Genomic DNA, 19181 nt, shown 5'->3' with positions numbered 1-19181 from the left:
GGATATGCTAAAATCACAAACCACACTCACATCGAATTCCCTGGAAGATTTATTGTGCCTCAGAAATTGTGAGACTGAAACTAGGCAAAATTGTGGGTTTTGCAATAAACTAAGGCATAAATATTTCTGAATTTTTTTTTTTTGGTAATTCATCAGAATCATAAATGTATAGATGGCTAAGGAAAGATACAAGCTAGAATGGTACTAAATTCTTCTTGTTAAAATAATGCTGCTGAATCTGATATCCCTCCTTGTCCTCTCTCCTTCCATAAATATATTTATGTGGCGATTTGGTTGTTTACAGTGCACTGAAAACTTGGATGCTGATTGTATTGCCTAACTTTTAGATAAGTTATAAGTTGCTATTTCTGTTTCTTGCCTAGCTAAAATCTCTGTATTTGCAAGAGAATTATAATTATACTCCTGTGCATCAAAATTAAATTGAGAAACTACAGAGTTAATTGTAACTGGATGAAACTTGAAGAAAGATTGGATCACTGGTATTTAGTGCAATTAGAAAAACCTGTAATTTTGTATGCAGTACTTCCTAAAACTGGAACATCTTATTTGAGTTCAGGCTAAGCCTCTTATCAAATTCAAGCCAAGCACCAAAAAGCTCAGATCTGGCTTCAGCTAGCATAAATGCAAGAATGTGCCTCCTCTTCAGAGTGAACAACATGCATTAGTATTGCAGTCTATTTAGAGCAAGCTATCCCAAACACCCTGGGCTATAATTCCTACAATAATAATGGCTTTATTTTTCCTGTCTGAATTAATACTGATGTATCACTAAGTATATTGAGTTTCTGGTGATTCAAACATGATACAATAAAAACACACTACCACCAAAAAAGGAAACAAGTCTAAGCTAGAATATTTTTTATATGGATGTATAAAAGCTGTATTAAAAGCTGAATCCTTCAGAAGGTAATACCAGCTTGGCTGCATTGTCCTGTATTCTTTTATGGAGGCTTTAAAATCAGCATGCCAGATTTGTGATGTTAGCTGTCTTTCCCTCTGGCAGACTCCTGTGTCTAAACTTCATGCTGAACTAACCATCAGTTCAGCATGGTAAACAAGGCCTGTGATTTAGTGGGTTCTCTTATTTAAATAGTCCTTTTAGAACAGATTTATTGTGCTGTAAGATTTGGGGTTTTTTTTGTTTGTTTATTTTAAACCCAATGAATTTAGTTATTCCAGAAGGAAATGAATTAAGAAAATTAAGGCAACCAAATTATTTCACACATTTCTGACCATCTGTCAGATATGGGGGGGGGGGGTGTTAATTAAAACAGGTGTATGTAAGAAGAGACCATGTGGTAAGAATTGATAGACATGCTTTTTAATTTTTGATCACTCCATGTGGCTCTTCAGAGAGAAAAATACCACTTTTAAAGGTGTTTTTAATGCAGCAGAGATAAATATGTCATTAAGAAGTGGCTAGGAGTTAGAATAATACAAATGGTTGTAATAATGAGACATAAGCAAGAAATAAGGAAGTATTTCTATTTTAAACCCTAAGGACAACTACCTCCTGTAAAATCTACTAAGAAAACCAGTAGATTCTCCATTTCTTGATGACGATTTCAAGACTGGATGCTGGGTTGGGTTGGAGTCCAGGCTGGTAGAATAAGCTGTTAAAACCCATCTCCTGCAAACTTAACTCCTTTCCCACCACTTCTGTCTCCTTTCCTAAGGGCCACAGCTCTGAGGACATCTCCTGCAACCAGCTCAGGGTCAAACTCAGAATAAGGCGCTTTCCCTGCCTCCCCCAACACACACACTTTTCCACACCAGCATAGGGTTTCTGGAGGGCCTTGTATGAGGTATTTAAAGCAGAAGCCCCACAGAGCAGCTGAGGTGTGTGGGCAAGACTGTGTGTAGCCAGGGTGCTGCCCTGCACAAGGAACGGCGAGGAAGTGGTGTCGGGGCGATGCATCTTCCTGCAGGACCTGTCCTCGCTGGGTCAGTGGGGAAGGGAGACGTTCACTCTGCAGCACGTGAGCATGTTCTTGCACTTCTGTCCATGTAGTGTTTAATATCTCTTTCACAGGTCCTGCGGTGGCCAAGAAGTAGCATCTGACAGTAAATCGATGGTATACAAATGCAGAAGTCAGGCAAAGCTGAAATCTTTGGTTTGCAAGGGAAGAATTTGCTGATATGTATTGCTGTAATAAACAAAAAGCTGAGCTGTGTTACTTAGAAAACATAGTAAAAGTGAAAATAATATTTTTCTGGTAATTCCTTTTTCCAATTGCAGGTTCAGTGAGTGAGAAACTGCCACAACGAGAAGGTGCAGGAAAAACAGGTAAATATCTCAGTTGCCCTTTAAATGGAAACCAAAATAGCTGTGGGATACACTACTGTGATTTTTCCATAGGTTTAAATTGCCAATATATATTCATCATGTATTATATATGCATATATAATATGTATACATGCATACATGCTATTCATTTTATGTCTGCATTGTAGATATTTAGTAAACTTATAAGTGTATATGTATGTGTGCATGTATTTGTCTATATATGCATAGACATTATATTTTTCTAGTCTCAGCCCTACAGACTTTGCTATTGTGTGCTGTTTGGAAAATAACTTTTCTCCCATAGCTATACTCTGAAATATTTTCCCATACTGTTTGCTTGCCCTGGAGGACAGATTATTCTGTCTGTTTGATAAAGACAGCATTCTGCAGTCTCAAAATCTCGGGAACTGGAGTCCTCACTTTATTTCCATAGTAATCGGTGCTTGAGTCATCTTGGACGCAGCACTTTGCTCTATATTGTGATTAATTCATCTGATAGCTTACATTCATGCCAGATGATTGTTGTTGTTAGAGATAGATCATGGTGTATATCTTGTTGGCAGGACAAAATCTGATGTGACTCCAACATAGCTGGTAGATTTAAATGAGAAAGATGTCTATGCTTTAAACAAAACTAAAGCTTACACTCTCCAAACACTTAAAAGAATTTTAAATTCAGCTGAAAATAACATACTAAATGTTGCCGTCAGTTACAGTGGCATAAATTAATTTTAAAGAAGTTACTCATATTTGTGCCAATGTTAATGACTATCTGTTTGGTCCACTGTAAATATAATTGAAATACTTTTTTTACAGGAACTTTTCCAGCATTGTAGTATACCCAACATTTAAATAAACCATTGTGCTGTTAGGTTAAGAAAATCAGTACTTCTTTAAAGGCTAATAATTACAAAGTACTGGAAAATTGTTCCTTCATGTGTTTCCAGACAAATTGTGAGTTCCACTAACCTTAAGTTACCCATTTGCTTTAGGTCAGGACTTTCAATTTTACCTTTGAACTGAATGAACTATCCCATATATAAAACTTGTCTGGAATCCTTTATTTTTATTTGTGACTGTGTCGGCTGAGCTGCTGAACCCTGAATGAACAATCATAGAACAAGGAGCTTAAATGAACACAATTTATCAAGTCTCCCTTCACATCACATATATTTGTGTCTAAAGTGACATGGTTGCATTTTACTCACACCCTGTTTTTATTCTCTAGCACAAGCCTGCAGCATGAAGGGCTGCTGACCTGGTTCCCAAGTGGTCCCTGGCTCTTCTCAGATGCTGCTAAATTCTTCTCCCCACCCTTCTTCCAGCCAGTCACTGCTGTATGCTTTAAATAAAGTAATGTTGTCAGAGACATCACAACCTATTTAGAGACCATCACAGAGTAGTGAACAGGATCAGCTGTCTGAGTTGAAGAGCTATGCTTTGGCTTCACGGTCAGTGTAGTAAAAATATTTTGTAGCTCAGCTTGAAAGGCACAGCAGTAGTTTCCAAAATAACCATAAAACTCCCTGCTCATCTTTCCTCTGCGTGTTCCTGTGGAATAACCAGGGGTGCCTGGATGGGGGTACCTGCCTGTATTATAACCCAGCAAGCTTAGGCAGGTTCACCACATTCTCACTGCTGCAGAGGACATGCTCCAGACCTTCAAGGGTGGTCTTGAGGACTCTACTCAAGAGACAGCATAGGCTTAGCCTGAGACGGTCTCTTCTTCCAAGATGTCCCACACAGACTCACAGGAGAAAATGACCTGGTGGGCCATATCTGTTGCAGTTGTGCAGCTTGCTTTCTCTGGGTATTCCAAATACTGAAAGAAAATTTCCAGCTGCAGACTTTGGAGGTCAGGAGCTCTGTTTGCAAATTTGCACATTAAATCGAAGAGGAATAAGGCTTAAAAGATAATTCCTAACGTATCTGCCCAGATGCCCCAGTTCCCTCCTCTATCCAAGGAAAATATTCCGACTGTCTGAAAAGCACAGGTATCAGAGATGGGATCACATTCCTTTTTTTTTGATTCTTAGCTGACTGCAGGACTATGTCCTTGGTGACTGAACTCTGATAGAAAACAGAATTGTTTCTGTTTAAATGTATATACATAGGCACTGGTATGCATGCGTCAGCCAAGAAGACTTATGAAGTTAGCCTATAAGATATCTAATTAATATGAAGATGAACCACTCTACAGTTGTGACTATTGAATGTTGTTTTGAACAATGAAATGCCACATGTATCTTCATTCTTAACACAAAAGGTTTTTATGAAAAAATGATGTACCTGACAGAGTGCAAACAGAAAATTAATGCAGGTGTCTTCCTGCAGGTTAAGGGTAGTTCATGAGCTGTTGTTGCTCCTCCAGTTCTGGAGTGAAGTTAATACCTTTTAGATTATACAGATATCCTGTACCAAATGTTTGGTTCATTGATGACGGAAAGCAAATCTCTTTCTTTCTTTTGGCTAGGGGGGACCTGAGGCCAGTTTTATGACTCAACCATTAAACATCTGTTGAGTTTTTAAAAAAAAAAATTAAAAAATTGATAAACTGTTTTAAAAGCTACTTGAACAAAGTTCAAGAGGCTAATTTTGATTGGGCTGATAATTGCTAAAGTTGCAGCATTATATCTGAATTTCAGGTAATGACATAAGATCAAATGTGTCACAAACTGAAATTGTGTACCAAAAGATGATCAGAAAAATGTCATTTAAACCCAAAACCAAGTTTCTGGCTGGGCTCTTGGTAATATTTACCTACCGTAAGCTACCCTCTGAAATTCTGGGTTTTCTGAATCACATACTGATTGATGATCTTAATGTGTGTCTTGATTCTCAGTACACTACTCTCTCTGAAATTAATCAACGGTCTTACTCCACCACCCAGAGGACACCACAAAAATGCCAGCAAAACTAATGAGAAAGTGAGAATCTGTTATGGCATTGGAGCAAAGTATCCTGTCAATGCGTGGACATGAAGAATGAGCATTCTTAGAAGAAGTCTCCTTATGCTTTGGTTAAAACATTTTTCAGGGAAAATAAATTTCTATTGCTGCTGCTTTGGTTTTGTGAAAAGCATGGAGGTTAGTGTTCCACGGCTGCAAATTTGGTTTTACCTGCTATCGGTATTTACTTGGTATCTGTATTTGCTGTGAACTAGACTGTGGCCTCCAGAGGGGAAGGTCAGAGTCCCTCCAAATCCTCTGCATGATTTGCATAAAGACAATACAGATTTACAAAAAACACCTGTGATGGTGACAACAAAGAGAACAGGAGGAGGCTTTCTGAATTGCAGTAGCAAGAAGAAATGGAAACAGGTAGTGTGAGCCTTAAAGCTGGTGCTCACGTTACCCTGGTAGAGCTGCATGCAAGAGGAAGCTTCTCAGTTACCTTTGGTTCTAGCTTCTACGAAAATGCCAGGAAACTATGTTTATCTGAGATCCAGTTGTGAAACTGCAATAAATGCTAATAAAGCCGTTGCATGGAAGATGCTGTTTACTGCGGGACATCTTGGTCTTGGAGTTAGCTCCGTGCTACAGGAAACAGCAATTACTGGAAAATATGTACTAGCAAGGCCTACTAAGACATATTTACCAATATCTGAAATAATTTTAAATAACAAAAACATAATAAGGTAAAGATAGGCCTTTGGATACCGCTATTTCTCACAGAATGCTAACTTAAATAATTTTTTATCTTGAATTTTTCTTTTTCAGCACTACTTCCACAGTGTTTTACTGAACCTAAAATTACCCACCTCCTTTTATCATTTCTGTAATTTTCCTCTCTCTTTTCTTGCAGTAATGGTTGGTAGTGGATGAATGGAGATGGCTGACCAGAGGATAAGAATTACACAAACAATATTCTGGTTCTTTAATCTGTGAATCTTGTTTATAAAATCAGCTTGACTGTTAAATAGGTGCTGCTGTGCCAGAAGAAATTTTCCTTTCATTTTAAGGTGTCAACATGTCTGCAGCCACTCATTTGCCCCAGACTGCTTTTGCTTTCACAGGTCTTACCCCTTCTATACATTTATCTAATTACTTTAGAAATTCTGATTTGATCAGTTATAATCTATAGGTATCAATGTGCAGCATTAAAAATGAAGAAGTACTGTCCAGGGAGCGACCTGATCACTTCATGCCTCATCAAAGACCCTGCAATCATTTAATCAGCCATAACCTCAAAAGCCATCCATTTATAATCCGTAGTCTGTAGATGTAATATACCTATGCTGTGTAGTACCTATAAATAATGTTTAAATTATTGTTTGTTTACCGGCCGGGGCTATGTGCAAATCATTAGTATCAATCACGTATGTACACTTATTTAGCTTACTCTCATAATTGTAGTCTCCTTGCAAATCTTTTCCATTCTGAATTCAGATGATGCCTCAGCTCCCGCGCTGGAGACTCAGCCTCAAGGTGATGAAGAAGGTGAGCACCAACAGGAATTTCACAGTGTGGTATTGAACTATGCCATATGGACTGTACGCCACAACGTCAAATGCTACTTTAGAGCTAGGGCAACTGCTGGAGCAGTTGCAAGATATTGCAAGAAATTGAAAGCATCTGTACCTTTTTCCAGATAAAGACAACAAACACAATGGAGTCTTTACTTACAAGCAACGAATTTCATGTGATGATAGTTTTGAGGTGATGCTGTAGCTATGGAGTCTGACATGAGCAATTTTAATTGTCACTACTCAGGGCAGAGACAGGTTTTAAACTTGAGCCAGAGTGCAGGTTAAAACTGTGTGGCCAAATAAGGAAATTAAAGGGTAAATTCTGTCCTCAGCATATTGCCTAGTAATATTAAGGTTGATGTTTTGTCAGGCTTATTTGCCTTTGGGGAAATTCAGTGCTCTCTAAATGGCCTACATGCAATGATAGTCCTATATTGTGGCTGCCTTACCACTCACTGCAAATCTCATAGAATCTGATCTGAAGTTATTACATATTTTTGGTCCACACTGGGAAATTTTTATTTCAATTAAACATAATTTAATTCTACAAGTATTTATTTCAACCTTTTGTATGAATGGGATAAGGAAGGAACTATTCATGCCTTTGCATGAATAAAGATTTTAACTGTCCTAACAGAAACCAGTGTGCCCTTTTCTTTTTTAGATCCATGTATCTTTAAAACTAGCCACTTACTATTCAGTAGTAACTAGTAACTTTTAAAAAAATTGTAACCTTACAAACTTTGTTCTGTTTTTTTTTTTTTTTTCTAGATATAGCTTCTCGTTATCCTACCTTATGGACTGAGCAAGTAAAGAGTAGACAAAACAAAACCAATAAAAGCTCAGGTAAGAACTTGTGTTGTCCTTACTTTGCAAAGCTCCTGTGAGGACATGCATTAAGCCTTGTTAAAACTGAAGCCATTTAAGTGAAATCCATTTTAATAACCATTATGCTTCCACTCTCATCATATGATAGTGACTTAATGATTTGCATTGTGATGATTTTGTAGGCTCATGCATCATACGTTCCTTTTATATGGAAATATTTTTGGCCAGGCTTTACTAGGTGTAAATTGACATTACTCCACTAAAGTCTCTGGCTCACATGTGTTTGCAACTGTGAGTGGATCTGACAGTTATTTTTTGCATCCTCTTTAATTCTCTGCCTCTTTGTTATCTACTTGTATTTTCTTTTTTTTTGGTGATGTCTAGCAAGAAGGTGCTTGGAAAATGACAATGTGGGTTATATGTGTTTGGTGGTAAATCTTAGGAGGCAAACCTGAAAAGAAGCAAACTCCCATCAGAAACCAGCTGTCAGTTAACAGGAAATTGGAAAGACAGTGTTACCTGCTTTTTGCTACATCACTCGTCTGCTATTTACAGACTGATAGCCAGTTTAGAGTGAATTAATTACGTTGCCTTTTTTATAATTGCTGAATTTTGTCTGTACTTTTTTCACCACTCTTCAGAATGGAGCTTTGTAAACCTGGACTGGGAATGTCAGGTGAATGTCCTAAGACAGAAGCCTCTAAAATATTCAGATACATTCAATGCTTTGGTGGACTATAAGTTTTGATGCCTGCCTCCCTGTTCCTTCCTTTCAGTGGAATAAACTTTAGAGAATCTTCTTGAGTTTCCTGTTTTCTTTTTCTCCAGAAAAATGTTTCATTTGAAAGCAAACATTAATGATACAGACTATGACTCAGTAAATCACCCAAAAGCACACTTCAGATCCAGTGGAAATTGAGGTTGTGCTTTACATTAAGTACTGTGCTTAAGTTTTTTACTGAATTGAGGTCCAAAAGGATTTAAAAAGACAAGCAATAACCATAAGACAGACAGACATATCCTTACTAAGAGGTTTACAGATTCCTTTATATAAGCTATTTTTAACATCAAAGCAATAATTATTAATACTTTTTCCTCTTCTTGATCCTCCAGTAGGCACTTAAGGAAAGGACCTTAAACAGAATGTAGACAAGAGTTTGAAGCAAACACTTTCCGTGCTGGAGATTTATTCTGTCATTTGTTTAGTCAGTGTTAGCAAGAACAGAATTCTTTTGGGATTTCTGTTGTGTAAAATACATGTATAGAAATATGTCAGTTTCAGGAGTGTTTAATTTTTACAGTGCTAGAGAGTAGATCTAAAACAAGAATTCCTGAGTTTGCAGTGCAGCTGCTAGAAGCCAAAGCTTCAACACACACATGAAAAAATTAGAAAAACACCAAAGAAAAGGTGGGCTTATTACTGGGAACTTGTAACCTCCTGTCCATCTAAAGACATATTTACAAAGGAAGAGAAACCAGAAGCGCAGTCTACCTGTCTCATGATTGCTAGCCCATGGTACATTAGCATCAAAAGCATGATTGTGTTGTGTTTGCTAACAACAGGACTTGCTCACAACTGTACTATATACAGGGGATCTCTGGAGGGCTAGCACATGCTACAGTCAGTGGTGCCATACCCAGACTAGCAGAAGTAAGTCAGCAGACACTACATAGCTAGCTTTGCTTTAGTTTGTAGGCATATCTGATGTGCCAGAAGGGACCACTGCTCTCTCTGCTGTAACTTCTCTTGTTTATGTAATATGACATAATCAATCAGGATAAATCTAGGTGCTAAAAACAGTGTCTTCACCAGTTGTGCCAGGCAGTATCTCTCTTCCAGACTTCAAAAATATAATGTGTGTCAGTGACCATATATTTATAAGTTGTTTTGATGGCTGAGCCTCACTGATATTCAGTAAACAAATCTTTTAAGGTCTTGAATAAACTAGGTTCGATTTTCCCCTTATTACCTCTCAGAGTGGTGCCCAGGCTTTTGGGAACATCCACACAGAATGAACTCTGGGCTGCTACGTGTATGGAATAGGAAGGGTTCATGACTGAATTTATGACTGAATCCACTGGATTGTAACCTAACCACCTTTGGACACCCAGGCTTCAATATAAGGGATAAATACAGATGTTGTCTTTACTCAGTTTGTTTAGCAAACTCTGATTCAGACTTGGTCATACAAACACCAGAAGGCATATTGAAATGTATTTATCTGAGTAAAATGAGGAGAATTTATGTCTGCATACAAACTGTGTTTATAAAACAAAAGATGAGACCCAGTTTATTGATAATGGGCTAAACTTTCCTTTGTGCTTTCAAAGAAATTCAAAGAAATTCTTCAGGTGCAAACAACAGTATGAACTAGCCCTGCCTGTAGAAAATAACTAAAGAAAAATAATAATGCTAAAAATTTCAGGCAAACTCCAAGTATCCTACTTAGAAGCTGACTGTTTTAGTCAGTATTGCTTTTATTTTTTCTAGTTTTTACCTGAATATATGTCCTAATATGTCATGGCCAACAAGTCATGGTCATAAAGAAACTTGTCTTGACCTGAGAAATCAGTGTCCTTAGGAGAATGTTTTTGTGAGTTTAGGGATCACAAATGAATACATTAAATTTATTGTACTCATCCTGAAGTGGTTTGCTTTTGCTACTCTGCAAATGACCTGCCAGTTACAATTAGCCAGTAAAATCAACATAAGCTTTTAAGTTTTGGAAGATAGAAAATAATGGCTCAGGAAATTCTAGTTAATATTAGTTGTCCAGTGCTTTCATTTGATTAAATCAGCATAAATTAATTTAGCACAAAGTAATGGCATTTGGGAGACTTACAGATGCAGGGCATGAAATTACTGGATTACATATCCATGCTCTATAATGACTTCTAGTGCATATTCTTTTGGCTGGTTCGGAGAAATAAGCCTTTGCTGCTCACTAAAGGCATTTGTAGAGTGGTATTTAACCTATTAGCTTTGATGACAAAATATTACTTCTGGCCAATACCCCATCAACATAGGGTCATGTAACAATAGCTCTGTGTAAAGTGGTGGATTTGGGTAGAAACATCTCCATTTTAGTTCTTTTTGTATGTTGAAGATGATTTTCAAAATTTTTAAAAGACTTTTTCTTTCCAGAATTAGAAAAGAAGTATGCATCTAGTTGCTAAAATAACATAGTGTTTGCTAAGATTGTTTTATACATACGCCTTGGTGCCTTTGCAGGTATTTTGCGCATTTTTTGTTTCTTCTGGATTTCTTTTTACACACTCCTCATTTCTTCCTCCTTTTCACAGAAAATATTGTGGGTTTGCCACATCAGGTGGACAAAAATAAGCATTATAGCAACAGCTATCAAAAATGAACAGAAATGCATTGAAAACACTGAACATGGGATTATATGGGTTCTGATTAAGACATCAAAATGTAGCAGCCTACACGCTGCTGTCCGTATGTGAACTCTGGCTCAGCTCTTGCTGTTGTTTGTGGAGATGCAGTCAGTGCTGTCAGTGGATCCTAGAGAGCAGCCCACCTCATCGTAAAGCTGACACCTGCACTTGGCCAGCTAACTAGATTAATACTATAGATACTGTACTAGATAGAACTCACTGAGTGCGGTGACTAGTTAGATCTCTAGCCTATAGGAAGATATTTATGCTTTAGATTAACTTTATCCCACCCCAGCATCAGTTTAAAATCCTTGTGGTATTCTTTTAGAGCATTTGTATTTTGTAAAGACCAGAGGACAGAAGGTTTTTTGCCTTGAAGAAACGATATTTTGGACTATGTCCTCACCAGTTGCCAGTTACCGTAGCTTCAGGGCTAGGTGCAACCTTGTTGTGGGTGGAGAACACTACATGACAGTGCAGATACTTTCTCATCACCTAACGGGGAAAATGCTGTTCCCCGAGGAGAGCTCAGGTTGGACTGTAGATCTCTTAGGTTCTTCTTGCTACATCTGCTCTAACATCAGTTTATATCCCTGTGGGATTCTTGGGAACCAAGTGTGACATTTTTCAGAGGGTGTATGCCCTTTTTTGAGTTTGACTATAGGCAAAGGAAGGGTAGTTTAATCTTATTCACAATGGCCAGTGAAGCTTAGGATTAATTTCTAATAGTTTGTTGTGGGAGCACTTCCAAGAAAAACAGAGTGAGTTTAACTGATAATATTATTAATGTTCAAAAAAATTCTTAAAGTACTAAGTAATTTCTAAGTACAATCTGTGCACCACACAAATGAGAATAAATAATACTCAGTATAAAATTTCATTAATTTTGCAAAGGCAGGATGCAAAAAGTAATCCATAATCTGGAATATGCTTACATATGTGCTTAAGGTCTTTAGAGATTCTGGTGATAATATAATTCAAGTTAAAAGAGCCAGAGTTAAATAGCGTATCGTTGTCTAAGACACAGTACAGTTTCACGTATTTACTATTCAGTTCTATTCTCTTATTATTAATACTTTTGTATTCTGCTTCCTTAAAGATTGAATAGTATGGCATTGTTAACACTAATGATTTATATGTTCATTGATCAGTTATGTAGTTTATTTAATGAGCATTGTAAAGTGATTGGTGTTTGTTTTGTTGATAATCCAGTATGACCAGCAAAATAGAAGACAGGAAGAAATTGTCGCATTTCTTTGTACTTTACTGAACTTGACTTTGATTCATGTGTTAAATGTTAAACACATGAAATGAGTGGGTAGAAATTTAGGGCCCCTGGCAGTCAATAGCAGAACTCCCAGACAGCGGTTGAACAACCATTCATACTTTGACTACATGCTACTAGTTCGCCCAGTAGTTTACATTTCATCTGGATCAGGCACAGACACGTGACGCAGTGCTTGTGCCAGCTTCATGCTTTCTGCCAGCTTTATGCTTATGTGCTCTAAGCAGGTGCTAGAGGACAAGCCATACATGATCCAGCATAAAATAGGGTCGGCCCAGAGGAAACCCTGTTCTGGCATAAAGCCTGCTGAGGCAAGGTCAGGCTGTCAAAATTCTTGACACATCTATGCAAAAGGTAGTGGATCATACGATTATGACATTTTTCATCCAGAACAAAGAATCCTAAATCAGAATTCATTGCCTTCTCAAACTATGGCTTTAGTAACTTCAAGAGTGCCCAGATTTCAGCCACTGTACCTGGACAGTCTGGTAATGTAGAATCAACTTCAATTTAACTTTTGGCTTTGGCTGTGCACACATGAAAGGAACACATAGCTTTTTATTTAATTTTCTGACACAATGGAGTAGTGTTTTATTGCTGCCATTTTACTACAGACCATCAGTTTCAAGGCTTTAAAAATCTGTTACAAGATTTTATCAATTAGCCCCAGAAGGTTTGATCCAACAGGAGTTTCATTCTCAAAACACCATCTGGGAGAGCACTGAAGTGCACATACAGTAATGTAGTATAGACTGGCTGTAAATGCAAATGAAAACAGTTAGTATAACATCTACTGTGAATACATTCTTAGTAGACTAAAACAGGGAATTTAAAGTGATAATATAACTAGCAATTATGTGTCTGTATCTATACCAATTAGCTGCTTGCATTTATCTGTCCGTATAGTCTGAATCTGTTGGCAAAGTCTGCCAGTGAGACTGACTAATGTGACAGAGTGACATTCTAAGATTTGAATGCAGTTTTTATTGCCTTGTCATCTGACTGCTTTAAAGCATTTGTACATATGAGTTTTTCTCGCATGGAAACTATGTTGGTTGTCAGTGAGGTTTCTGTTTTGTTAGATTGCTTTGTTTTGTTTCTCAGAGGCAATTGTTCCAGTGGGATCCCTGTTCACTGATCATTCCCCTTCTTACAAAGGACCAAGACAAACCTTGTTCCATACTGCAATGCTCACATTCATTCTAAGCTGAACCAGGCTAATGTCCTCCTGCTATGCCTATCCTGGCAAAACTCAGCCCTGAAGTTAAAACAGCCTGCACGAAAAAACAAAGCATTTTCTTTCAAAGGAAATAAATGTAAGAGTTTGTGTGTCAGCCCAATCACATTAATTCTAATAGCCATTCGTCTCTAAGCATAGGAAAATGAGTAACAGCTCAGTGACTTTGTATTTATTGTCATTAATTGTTGCATTTTCCAGATGTTGCTTTTAATATTGACTGAAGATAAGGTATGTGCATTTGAAGATGTGTGAGCTAGCAAGAAGAAAATAAGATCCAGTTGCATATTCCCAGTTACATATTTATTACAAATTAATTGGAAGTTTTCTAGAACTATTTTGAATTAGGCTTATTTTGTAATGTGAAGATTTGAGATATGAAACCAGTTATAACAGAAGGAAATCAAAATGTATATCATAACAAACTGAGAAAAGAACACAGGAAAGAGGGGGGAGAAATCATTTTAAGAGCTTGTTGCTTCCATTTTTCAGCCGGGATTCCTAGTAAGTCATGTGTTGGCCTGCAGAACCCTGGCCAATCTTCCATTCTCAGATTTGCTTGTATTCAGCATTAGAGGAGGAGCAGGTGAGGACTTTAGAGCACTTATGTCAAAGAGTCCTGCTCACTCTGAATGCATTACGCCTCTACTGGACACTCAGAAATTGAGTTTAAATGAACATATAAAGTAGATTTGCACAGGAAAATAGCCTGGGTAGGAGTGATTCATTAATTTCAAACCACTGAATTACATAGGAAAAACAGTGGGTTTTTCCTCATTATCACCTCATTTCAGCCCTAAAGACAGTGTTTCCTTCCAAGAATTGGTGAGGTATCAGCCACACCCAAAGGTGGGATTTGCATTCCCAAACTTGTGTTGTAAATACAGCCATTAGCTGTAGCTGGAGAAACTGAGAGCATGGGAATAAGTTGCTGAAATAGAAGCATCTTGTGCCTTCATATGGCCTAGGGTATCTGATATCTGCATGGGCTAGGAGATATGACAGCCTACTGGAAATCTGTGATGTCTGGCTTGTAGTTTTGGTAGTCCAAAGTACCTGAAATGGCATTGAGCCCTAAGAACCTCAATTCAAGCCATGAAAGGAAAGTAGAAGGCAAATTTTAAATAACTCTTCAAACATATCATTTGGCTATTAAGTCCACACATGGATTCTGTCAATGGGAGTTCAGTCCATTACAGGTGGGCGCTCAGTCTCTGCCAAATTTTGGACAAGTTCAAACCCAGATATTATTAATATGAATTTTATATCTTGAGCTCATCTGCAGGTCAATTCCCTACACAAGAAAAGGCACTAGCATTTTTTCATGACATCTACAGCTGAAGTCTGAATGTTTTGTGGTGGCCACAGATCTGGCTTTCGGGCCTTGTAAAATTTGTGGATGCTGAAAGACATTAGCTGGTAGAATATTTGTTGTTTGTCCTGTTATCTGAGCAAGTTGTGCATGGAAGATAAAGAGAAAAGCGTTGTGAGGAAGTTAAGTAAGAAAAGCTGATACAGAGGAGGACTGGAAGCTTCCAGACCAACAGTCTTATGGCCTCCTCAGACTCTTTGGAATCGCTCTGGTTGCTAACTCACTAAATGTTCTCTTTAGAGTTTCTGAATGAACTCAATTATTTGGAGTGAACTATAATTTGTGATTTATATTTTACTATAAAAACAGCATTGTTAAGAAACTGTTGGGGAGGGAGATGTGTGAGGCACTGTCATGTCTTGTTATATCCCCTACTGCTTTATTTTTAAATATTTTGTAGAGTAGGAGGTAGTTCTCTTTTCTTCTCTTCCATTTTTTTGTTATTTTTCTGTCAAGAAACAGAATAGTTTTAGAGTAGTATTCTTTTAGAATACTGGTTTGAGATACTCCTTGGCAGCTGAAAAACTGGTGGCTTTGAAACTACTGATTGTTCATACCATTAGGGCCAATCAGTAAGTGGTAGACTTAGTTTCTAATAGAGAACTTTGTCTTACTTTTCAGTAGCAATTTTTAATGAAATCCTAGTCTTGATTTAGCTATTACACAAAGAGAGCACAGTCCTCTTCATCCTCTTCACCTGTGAAGAAAATTACCCTTCATACTCTTTGGTCCGCTTGCCTTGCCTTGCCTCGCTTTTACTTTACTTGCCTACCTTGCCTTGCCTTGCCTGTCCTAAATTGGTAAAGGAAAATTACAGTTTTCTTTCAGTTCTTTCAGCTTCTTCCAAGAAGATAAAACTTTCCAGACCTCCCCACAGTGCTTGTATGATACATTCTTAACTTGCAGGCTGCTGGATCATGCTTATTATAGTACTGTCCTATCTTTAATAATCCTTTTCACAAGCATTTTCATTTATCTTCATTTTAATTTTACATATTAGTTCAAAACCTTTATAAAGATCAAGCACTGACATTTCCAGTTTTTTCCTCCCACTACAGGGGAAGATCCTCCCATCCTAAACCATTAAAAAAATAGAGTTCTGTTTTACATCTAGTTAATGGTTTTTACGCTCAGGACGTTCCAGGGTTTTATTGGACCCCCACTGTGAGGGGAAAAAAAAAAAAAAGAAAAAAAAAAAAGAAAAAAAAAAGAAAAGATCTGTTTTATGCAATGTTGATAATTTCTATTTTACTGCATGTGTTAAAATTTGATGCCAAAAGATAGTAATCTTTCCTGACCATTTTTAATTATATCACATTACTCTCTGCAACAAGTAAATGACACAACAGTCCTGCTTGAAGTTCTCCGTTAGTTTTTAGACATGCACTCCCTCACCTACCCGTAGCTTTCCAGTTTACCAGGCATCAGACTGCATAATCATAAAAGCATCAATAAGCTTCATAAATCCTTAGAGGGATGTCAGGCTAACAGTCTATATTTTAATGACAGGTGCAAAAAAAAAATCACATAAATCATGTTAATGTGCAGAAACATATTGGACTGGATCATATCTAAAGACATAATCTTTCTGGGAAATAGGTAAATCTTCCAGTCAAGACAGTCTCAATCTGTCTATGGCTATACTATGATTGCTGGACAGTATATAGAAGATAGGTGTTCCAAATTTTGCAGGCAATTAGAAGTCCAACAGGGGTGACAGTAAGAGCTGCCAGGCCTTCCATCATCATCCCAATGACCTGATAGGAGAAAATATCCATGTTCCATGCAGAGATGCCTTTCCTTTCCTGCCCCCCCAAGCCAACAACCCTAAAAGCAATGAACATAGACAGTAACCTTTGCATATCTTTGTCAATACAGTAAAGGCAAAATTTTTCTTGATTCTGATGCACTTTCTTGGGCAAGAGGTCCAGGTCAAGTGTGAGCATATAGAATTAGGCATATAAATTTGCAAACTGGCATCTAAACAATTGTCCTGTTTTTCTTCTGAAATATTAAGAAACCAACACTACTCTTGAGGTCAAGCCAGTAAAAAAAATATATAACAAAATGAAAGAAATACCTGCAATGTCAGAGAGCTCTGAGATTCATATTTTAAAAACTTCAGTAAATTGGTAGTTTTTCTCTTGAACAAGAGGAAACCCTGTTTGGGATATAGATGGTGAAGAAAGTTATTCCATCGCTCCAAGGATATCCACCACTCTCTCCTACATTTTGCACGGTTAAGAACTCCATATGTCTTCATCTGTGACCTGATAAAAACTCTTGAAAATGCTAACATTAAGAAAACCAAGATTTTAAGTTTTGCTCTTAACTTTAATCAAAGTCATCCAGTGAGATGTTCTGGCAAGGTTATTCTGGTTTTATAAGACAGACTAGACTGTTCTGAGGAAAGCAATTTTCTCTTTCTTCCATGCGGATAAGTCAAATGACCAACTGTCCACCTTTCCAATAATTGAGTAAGAAGTGTTTTAAAACAAGCCAAAAACAGTTATGGCAAAATATTCTCCTGTTAATATCTTATGTGAACTGTGGAATTCTGCTGCTTGATCTGGCCATGGTTTGCACAAAAAACTCTGACTGCTTTTAATGGAAATATGGACCATGGAAGGACCAGTAGCCATGTAACATGAATCAGCTCTGGTGGCTGCAGTCAAAGTTTTACCTCATTTTCCTGACATGTACATTTCTGACAGTCTGAATTAATTTCTAGATGTTCCCTGGTAGATAAGGTTATTGGCAGTCACAGTGGTTTAAATTTGGAGGGATTTTTAATGGGATGATTTATGACATATGAATTCCAACTTTCTTATTTGCCAAACCATGTATCTCTGAACAAAATCCCTGAAAAGACTGACAGTTCATGCATTGCTTAATTATTTTCCAATGAATTCTTGACTTTCTCCTTTAAGTCTTGAAAAAATTGCCTTGTAATGGAGGAACTTTTTGAGGCTTCATCAATAATGTTAGCATTTTCCATTTGGTACAAAAGCAAGAGAAATTAAACTCCTTTAGGAGCTTTTGTGGGAGGAGTGGAATTCACTCCAAAACCTGTGTGTTGGCCACATGTCTGCAATGCAGCTATTGCATCAGTCCAAGCCTTTACTGCAGCATCTGCTTTTGTGGATTGTTAAGGTCCCAGGTTAATGCTGTCATCCATGGATCCTTTCCCCTAGCCTGCCCTTAATGCAATACACTGGCTTTTCTGTTTGCGACCGGTGTAGAGTCTCCTTTCCGTGAAAAGCCACACCAAGGGTCATAACTGGCACAAGGGAACTTATTCTAGTCAAATTACATTGCTAAAATACGTAAAACCACTTTGAGATACTTCATCTGCAAGATGCTGTATATACCCCAAATATTGTTTTATTACTGGCTTGCTTTGCTCTTCACTCTACCCTGTCCATCATGTTCCGTCCTCTCTCATAACAGACTGTTCCAGATAAATGCTAGACACTATGTTTTCCCTGCACTCTGCACTGCCTAGAAATAAGATTAACTATTGTTGCCATAATGCACTAGATTTCTGTGTTACTGGAGAAGAAGCAGTGGTTGAAGAGACAGACCACTGTTTTTCATTAAGCTGTTTTTAATACCTGTTTTAGTTTAAGAACGGCAGGCCAAGTATCTGCATTCAACCACAAATAAAACTGTGTTTAAATAAGATTAAGGCTGTAAATTAAATTTCAGATCTTAAATTCTCTTGGTGCATTACAAAACACAAGAGAAAAGAGAGGGCAAAGCTTAATATACCAAACTGGTTGAAAACGCAGGCTTCTCTGGAAAAACATTGACTTGTCAGGGATCTTTTTTTGAAAAGATAAGCATTTTCAGCTAAAAAATTGTATTTTCAAGATGAAAATTCAAACAACAACAAAAAAAGCCTGTAAAAAGCTGAATAGTTTTGGCTCAAATCTCAAAATCTTAATTGGCCATTGTAATGCCTTGTGGGACCTGTAATTTTGAAACCTCAGTAGTTCCTTCGTTTTCAGGGGCTAGGGTCCTTAGGCTGACTGTACATGCAGGATATACCTCAGAAAACTTGCAAGCATCTTGGATTTTGGGATTCTCTGGGAAGTTCAACACAAAGAAACAACTTGTTGTGGGTTTTTGTTTTGTTCTCATTAAAAATCACATTTTTTATGAAAAACAAACACTTTGAATGAAAAATATCTTTTCATTTAAAGACCTGGTTTTCCACCGAAGACAGTCACAATGGAATTTTTCAACCAATCCTATTACAGTCCTAACAAGCTATGAAAAAATTTT

General features: G+C 37.4%; 1 protein-coding gene across 6 annotated transcripts in view; it reads left to right on the top strand.

Annotated features, from left to right (window-relative positions):
- SMOC2 (SPARC related modular calcium binding 2) overlaps window positions 1–19181 on the top strand; it is a 147620-nt gene that overhangs the window by 65371 nt on the left and 63068 nt on the right. For 4 of the 6 annotated variants that reach the window (XM_087774957.1, XM_087774956.1, XM_087774955.1 and 1 more), the window contains exons 5-7: window positions 2261–2308; window positions 6664–6747; window positions 7548–7622. In XM_087774957.1, the coding sequence (XP_087631083.1) occupies window positions 2261–2308; window positions 6664–6747; window positions 7548–7622 (207 nt within the window). The remainder of the gene's footprint in view (window positions 1–2260; window positions 2309–6663; window positions 6748–7547; window positions 7623–19181) is intronic. The other 2 variants (XM_087774960.1, XM_087774959.1) reach the window with 1 other exon arrangement.

This window comes from Nipponia nippon, unplaced genomic scaffold, assembly GCF_047370975.1.
Source record: "Nipponia nippon isolate SJK-2023a ecotype South Korea unplaced genomic scaffold, ASM4737097v1 scaffold_4, whole genome shotgun sequence".
NCBI lineage: Eukaryota > Metazoa > Chordata > Aves > Pelecaniformes > Threskiornithidae > Nipponia > Nipponia nippon.
The sequence above is the reverse complement of the archived record's forward strand: the minus strand, read 5'-3'. Positions and strand labels throughout refer to the sequence as shown.